Genomic DNA, 7114 nt, shown 5'->3' with positions numbered 1-7114 from the left:
CCACGACAGGCACCAACCACCTTGCGGCCACAGCTCCGATAAGCCGCCTCAACAATGGAGGCACGGAACATGGCCCACTCGGACTCAATGTCCCCCTCCTCCCCCGGAACATGTTCGAAGTTCTCCCGGAGGTGGGAGTTAAAGCTCCGCCTAACAGGAGACTCTGCCAGAACGTCTGGCAGAAATCAGTAATGTTTCGTTTTTAATCACAGCTATTTCAGCCACACTGAAGCAGATGTGAGGCCCTGCAATGAGATGATGAATCTTTAAGTTCCCTCGTCTCTGGAGGTTGTTTGGAAACAAAACGCAGGGAGGCTGGAAAATGGTGGCCTGTACATTTCTAACCTTTGGGCTCCCAGTGCTAGAGAAAGGTAGAAAAGGATCAGAAAAAGAATAAAAAGCACTCTGCACATAAAGACAGACATCTAATTTGCAACATAATGTATTATTAAAGTATTCTTTATTGTTAATCTAGAAAAAAAAACACAATAGAAAATATCAGTAGTGGTTTACCTGAAGTGATATTTATACATTTGGAGTAAATTTGAACCTCCATCATGGAGTAAACACATGATTATTAGCACTACTTTTTTTGTGATCAAGCATCCGTCGTTTTGTCTTGTGAGCTAGTGTTTCTTGTAGTGGCTGTTGCTCAGTCCCATCACTTTAAACGTGCAGCTGGTGATCTTCTCGTAGAGAAGGAACATGAGGGCGGCAGTCAGCACCGTCTGCAGCAGCTTGGCCTCCAGGCCTTTAAACAGACCCAACACGCCGTGCTTCCTACAGCAGAGACAGGATCGCAGCATTCGCAATTGGGTAAACAGGAGAGCGGCTTTTGTAACGCCAGAAAAATCCCAAACAGAAACATCCGATACCAGAACAGTTAAGACAGGCGCCAGTCCTCTCTGGAGTAGATGTCCGAGAATGTTCACTCTGAGTTTACACTGTGTAGTTTCCACAGTAAATCCCAAAAGATCCATCTCTATTCAAGTTTAGAACAGCACAGCGAGAAAAACACTAATATGGGATGCCAGCGGAAAGTGTTTTCCCTCTAAAGAGAACATGGCGGCGCGGTTTACGTTCGCAAAGCTGCATCCAAACAAACACTTCTGGAACAGTAGCTTTTGCCCGGACAAGACCAAATGTGAAATGTTTAGTCACAGAGCAAAACACCTCATCCCAACTGTGAGGCACGGCGGTGGAGGCCTGATGATCTGGGACTGTTTTTGTTAAATGATTAATAATAATTAATCTTACTTCATTTTTAATACAGATAAGAAGCAGGTGTATTATTTTAATGCTCTGTTGACTGAAAAGAGAGTGTTGTTTTTTTTCCTATTACTGTAGTTGTTTTGATCTCTTTTTGATATTCAACTACAAAATTCGAGCAGCGAAACAGATGATAATTTGTCAGTGTTTAATCGCCGTTAGCCAAAAGCAGTCTGACTATAATCAAACCAGTTTCGGGTCGCCCAACCTTCACGCGTTTCTTAAGAAACGCAAGTTCGTACAAGTTTCATCGTTGCCTCGTGTACTGTTTCTGCACAGGTAAGCTGAAACCAAAAAGGAAAACTTGCAATAATAATTTAAAAAAAAACCCTGTTGTGTGTGAATACCCACCTAGCTCTGTTGACAAGTAGACTCTTAATCGTCCGCAGGCTGGAGAGCACTTTGGACTTGTCTGCTGGTGCGTTGAACTGACCAAACTGCGGTTCGTAAAAAGTGTCAAACAGTCAGTGAAATCATACAATTAAGGGAGGGCATTAAAGGCTCTTTCGTCTTTTAAAGCATTTTATGCGCTTCCTGTTATTTTAAACATGTAGCGAACACACAAAACCCACCCTAAGAATGGATTGGATAGTCTGCAGAGGGTACGTAACGGTGGTGGCAACGGCTTTGGCGACAGCGCCGATCACAAAGACCTCCAGAGAGGACAGCTTAGGGGAGACAAAAGAGCATTTGCGTTAACCGACAAAAATAAAATAACATCCTTATATACAAGAGCCGCCACACATGAAAGCCTGACCTCCGACCTCTACTCAAGCATCTGAAAGAAGTCACGCGGGCAGAATTACTGCCTGCATACCAAGCATTTGGTCATTCGGATAATGTCTGAGTGCAACCAGCAGTTCCTTTTCCTTTCCCGGCTCACCTCCCTGGGAGCTCCTCTTCTCAGCTGCCTCTTCAGGCCCTCGTAAATCATGAACTGGATGGCGGGGTTCAGCACCAGCAGCAGCGATGGGAAGGTCCCGTTCCACAGGGCCCCGACGCCCTCCTGTCGGGTGATCTGCACGAGCGCGTCTGCAGAGCGTTACAGGTAATATTAGGTACTCTGGGCCCGTGCTAAACATGTGAACAAATTACTGATGGAGGAAAACAAAAAAGCACACAGGAGGGGGGGAATTTTTACCCAGGATGCCGGAGTAGCTGGTGGGCCGGATGTCTGCGTTGTAAAACTTGGAGCCCTGAAGCTTCAGCCTGGTGTTGACCACCCACAGAGGAGTGGTGACCAAGACGTTCACAACACCTGCAGGAGGCGAGAAGGCTGGTGAGACTCAAACACGCGCTGAGATGTTGTGGGCGACATATTTAAGACACGTGACCAGAGTTTATTGGTATGTCAGTCATAAAGAAGACGTAGGGCACTAGACTGCTTGGACCTTCTTGTCCTGATTCAGTAAAACGAGGGTTTCGTTAGAATACGACCTGCAGCAATGCCTATGATTAGGTCCGTGCTGGGAGTCGACTGTTTCCCCTTCAGCCAGCCGGCCTTGACGCAGTGAAAACAGTAGAAGTAGACGAAGTTGGAGCAGCAAAGACTGCAGATGACAGGGAACCAGCCTCTGTAGGGAGCGAGTCTGCAGGAAGACGGTAAAGACACAGAGACACGTCTCAGAGTCCACCACCTCCGAAGGCAAAGCCATACGGTTTTGGCTCATGGATGTGTGAGTGTGTGTTCGTTTGTGTGAACCGTTAGCAAAGTATGTCATGAAGCTTTAAGAAATTAAGCACTGGGTTGACATCTACAATTGGAGTCAACCCCGATTTAAGCACACACAAAAATGGCTAGAACACAGTCAATTTTACAGATATTGAGCTAAAATGTGGCGTGATAGTAGCTGAGCATTGTCAACAACACATACTTTGAGCGCAGCACATCGTGTGACAGCTTTGCTCAAAGACTGTGTTTATTTATTTATTCATCACACTTCAAACCTGATCTGTTGACATAATTTCACTCACAGTCCTTCTTCTTTGACAATGTCTGCCAGAATGGCTGGAGTTGATTTGGCTTTCCTGTTCTCATCCACTGAACACAATCAGAATAACACAAGTTTTAATTCATTGCTTGCATTTTACAAAATAATTAGTCAATCTGCAGAGGACACTGCACTCATGTCCTGTCTTACCCTGAAGCCGCAATCTGGCTGTATCAAGAGGGAAGAATACTGTCATTGCAGTCACACTTCCCTAAAGACAGATCAGTCTACATTTAGTAAGAAAAGGAATGGGGGGTTCCCTCAATGTGAAACACTACACAGAACGTCGTTAAAAAAACAACTAATTTAAATTTACACAAGTAAGTACAGCAAAAACACACGGTGTAACCAAATGATATATTACAGTCTAAGTGTATATAAAATAATCTTTAAATCGGCATGTTTATCTAATAGCATAGTGTTTATTTATGAGAACTGAAAGCCCTTACAACAGCGTAAATCACCGATAATAAATAGTGATTTTGAGGCTAACTTACCATTGCTCCTGCCACAGCATGAACCAAACTCTCGTAGGAAAAAACCTCGAAGCTCATTGTCGCACCACTTATTTTATTATCTCCCTTTAAACTTATATTCGGCTAATTTAAAAAACCTCCCGGTTCGCAGCCGCACAGCTGTTAACCCGTCCTGTCGCTCTCTGCTCTGTTTAGGTTTTCATACCTCACTTCCTGGTATCTGGTGAGCGCGATGGCATTATGGGTAATGTAGTTCTGTTAACAAACCCTGATCTCGAAGCCCGAACTCCACGGACAAACCGGTTGTATAAATCTTCAAGGACATTTTGAACAAAAATTAGGTTTTATTAACATATAAATAACCATATTAAAGATACAATCTGACATGTATACTGACATTTAGCTATGTTAACAGTAGCATTAGTCCATGAGTAATAACAGTAAAGGAGCAAACATAATACAGCTTATTGCCCTTTGAAGGCAGATGATAATGTTTTTGCTTTTGTGTGTGTTTGTGTGTATGCTATTTGTTAAACTACCTCATGAAACACTGGATGAAATTTATTGAAACTCATCAAGTAATCATTGGATCTATATATAGAACTGCTTAATGTTTGGAGTCAATCAGATTCCAGATCGCTGCCGCAGCCAACTTTGATAATCCTGCAAACAATGGCCTAAAATTTGGTGTGATGGTAGCTGAGACTGATCCCTAGCTCATACTACTGAATATAACATTGTTTAAAAGTCTGACTAAAATACCTACAGCTCTGTCATTTCTCCATTATTCAAAAACTTTGGCATGAAAGTTGGTGGGCGATATGCATTCCTTCAATGCTTGGCCTTTAATTGTGCATGGGGCTCATACAGGATCCAGTACATAACTGTAGGTATAGCTAAATTATGTAAAAATACATATATTATTGGTTTAAGGGAGCCTTTTGGAGGTACAAGGGAAAAAAATGCAGAATAAAAATTCTTAGATTTGACTGAATGAGAAGCAGGAGGAGTATAAATCCGACCTCAGACTAGTTAGCAGGATCAGGAGTAAGACTCCTCATCAGTGGACCTGTTCAGGTTCTGAACTGTTCTGAGGAACTGCAGAAGGAAGATCACAGAATTAGCATTTTTAAGAGTAGTATAAAAACGTGCTTATGAGAAATAAGCAACATCTGGATGAAAACGACTCACTGGTGTTCTTGTATCGGGAGCATGCTCAACATGCAAAAATAAATTCAACCGAATAACTCCGAAAATCCTCCATCAGTCCCCAGCCCATTCATTCAGCCACTCCTGGCAAACCCTCCTCTGCTCCTCGCTGTCCTCCTGAGCTTTCCGATGTTTGTTCTGTTTCCCCCTCTCCCCCCCTCCTCTCCCTCCCCCCCGCTCGCTCTCCTTAGTCTTTCTGTGCTCGAGCAAGGCCTCAACGGTGGCCGCTAAAGTCCGAGGCGATCGCTGCGGGGCCCATTTGGGGTCGACGGCGGGGACGAAGGGGTCCTCGGCCGTGACGCAAAGGTGCTGGGGCTCCAGGGGAATGTGAAGGAGGTAGGCGTGCAGCATCATTCGGTACGGGGAGTCGTCCGCTCCGAGGCTGTAGGTGAAGTCGCCAACGATGGGATGGCCGATGGCGCTGCAGTGGACCCTCAACTGATGGGTTCGGCCTGAAACAAATGCAAAGGTAAGGAGCCAGAAACCCAAAAATGGTGAAATATGTTTTGTTTTGACTGATTGGTGCTTTTGCAAACTGTCTACACGACTGGAAAAAAACGTGTAGTTACCTGTGAGAGGCTGCAGCAGCACTTTGGTGACAGGATCTCCGTCATACAAGCCGTACTCCAACACCGTCAGCTCAGTTTGACACGGCTTCGGGTTCTCGCAACCTGACGGGACGGCAATGGAGAAATTGAAGCATCATTCGAGGCCGTCACACAAAGTGCAAACCTGGCTTTCTGTACCTTCGGATCCTTCGATGCACATCATGTGTGTTTTCCCCTCCGTGGAGTTCTTGCCAATGGAGAAGTCCAGAGTCTGGGTCTCATGTTCAACCCAGCCGCGAAGCTGCGGCGCAAAACAAACAAAACGAGACGATCTTTATCCAGTGCTTGTGATTCAATATGTGTTGTTTTGTATTTGTTTGGTGAAAAGTTCTGCAAAAACATAATTGCTTTACGTTTAACTTGTAGCATTAATGAGAATAATTCATGTTGTTTTACTTTTTTTAAGCTCAGAAACAGACATTTTAACCCACATGACTGAGACATTTCCTCAGTCAGTCCGTGCAATGATTCATGGTGATAGTGTTGTTGTATCCTGGACTTATTTTGTTTGTTTGTTTTCATACCAGTGAGAGGTAAGCCTTAGTGACAGTGCGGTCCTTGAAGCAGCGATAGGCCCGGCCAGCAGCCGCTTTGTTTAGGGCGACGCAAAGAGCTCCACTGGTGGAGAAATCCAACTGATGACAGAACCTTGTACAGGAAAAGAAAGCAATTCAACTTCAGCTTTTTATTTTTTAAAATCAGAGCAATCTGTTCCAGCAGGGAATACATGTGATTACCAACCTAAATCCATAATAGGTGCTGGGGTCTGCCAGGTGAGGGAAGTGGTGCTGAAGCTGCAGCTGCACGGTCTGTTTCTCGTACCACATCTTGCTGTCGATGCGGATGTCCCAGTGTTTGTCCACCACGATGTAGTCATCACTCCGGTGCAGCACACGCAGGCTGTCGATGCTGGGAGGCTGCTGGGTGCTCATCATGTTCGACAGGCAGCTCCCACCACCCTGCAAGGGGAAAACAACTCATCACTGAGGGTTTAAACACAACTGAGCAAACATATCAGGCACTCATTTATACTATACCAGCTTTATCAATAGAGCATGTATTATTACTTGTACAAAACAACCACAGAACCTTTGGCTTTCAAAGGCATCATCAAACTGAAAAACAACCTACAGAGAGCTGAAGGCAGAGATATTATTGATTTTTTTCCCCAAGTAAACACTTTATTGTTGAGAACTTATAGCACTGAACTCAGCGTAATACAGACTTGGGGCATTTGTTACTCTAAAGAATGTGATAAAGGAGGTGGTGATGTTTATTAATCATTTATTTCTCTTAAATAGTTGAGCTCGATCTGTGAAAGGAGCAGGGCTTTGACTTCTGGTTAGCTTAGCATCAACGTCATTCAGCTAGCAGCTGTTTTAATAAATTTTAAACGATTTAATACGAACCTTTTAGATTAAAAATGACCAAATACTAGCTATTTAAAGTTACCACAGTCACTTACCTTGACTAAAACCTGCTATAAATTAGTCCAAAATTTGTAAACAAAATCCAATCACGACAGCGACCTCTGCGCATGCGCGTTTTCTTCTTCGTCTCG

General features: G+C 44.1%; 2 protein-coding genes across 2 annotated transcripts; both read right to left on the bottom strand.

Annotated features, from left to right (window-relative positions):
- Positions 1-438: 438 nt before the first annotated feature.
- On the bottom strand, positions 439-3938 carry slc25a17 (solute carrier family 25 member 17). The gene is made up of 9 exons (XM_017416661.3): positions 3758-3938; positions 3411-3471; positions 3244-3310; positions 2707-2858; positions 2411-2527; positions 2153-2301; positions 1842-1937; positions 1621-1706; positions 439-780 (listed from the first exon to the last, which is right to left on the bottom strand). The coding sequence occupies exons 1-9, from the start codon at positions 3812-3814 to the stop codon at positions 627-629; spliced, it is 939 nt and encodes a 312-aa protein (XP_017272150.1). The 5' UTR covers positions 3815-3938; the 3' UTR covers positions 439-626.
- Positions 3939-4060: 122 nt separating this feature from the next.
- Positions 4061-7114, bottom strand: rpusd1 (RNA pseudouridine synthase domain containing 1). Its single transcript, XM_017416552.3, has 6 exons — positions 7019-7114; positions 6295-6512; positions 6078-6201; positions 5692-5794; positions 5515-5616; positions 4061-5397 (listed from the first exon to the last, which is right to left on the bottom strand). The coding sequence occupies exons 2-6, from the start codon at positions 6486-6488 to the stop codon at positions 5000-5002; spliced, it is 921 nt and encodes a 306-aa protein (XP_017272041.1). The 5' UTR covers positions 6489-6512; positions 7019-7114; the 3' UTR covers positions 4061-4999.

Source organism: Kryptolebias marmoratus, linkage group LG12 (assembly GCF_001649575.2).
Source record: "Kryptolebias marmoratus isolate JLee-2015 linkage group LG12, ASM164957v2, whole genome shotgun sequence".
Lineage (NCBI taxonomy): Eukaryota > Metazoa > Chordata > Actinopteri > Cyprinodontiformes > Rivulidae > Kryptolebias > Kryptolebias marmoratus.
Note: the sequence above shows the minus strand (reverse complement) of the source record. Positions and strands in the feature narration are given on the sequence as shown.

Coding starts and splice junctions, on each gene's coding strand:
- slc25a17 (XM_017416661.3), bottom strand. CDS start 3,814: ATGAGCTTCGAGGTTTTTTCCTACGAGAGTTTGGTTCATGCTGTGGCA. Junction 3,472..3,757: donor ATGCTGTGGCAGGAGCAATG/GTAAGTTAGCCT, acceptor ATCTGTCTTTAG/GGAAGTGTGACTGCAATGAC. Junction 2,528..2,706: donor AATCATAGGCATTGCTGCAG/GTCGTATTCTAA, acceptor CGCCTCCTGCAG/GTGTTGTGAACGTCTTGGTC.
- rpusd1 (XM_017416552.3), bottom strand. CDS start 6,488: ATGATGAGCACCCAGCAGCCTCCCAGCATCGACAGCCTGCGTGTGCTG. Junction 6,202..6,294: donor AGCACCTATTATGGATTTAG/GTTGGTAATCAC, acceptor TTCCTGTACAAG/GTTCTGTCATCAGTTGGATT. Junction 5,617..5,691: donor GTGCATCGAAGGATCCGAAG/GTACAGAAAGCC, acceptor CCGTCCCGTCAG/GTTGCGAGAACCCGAAGCCG.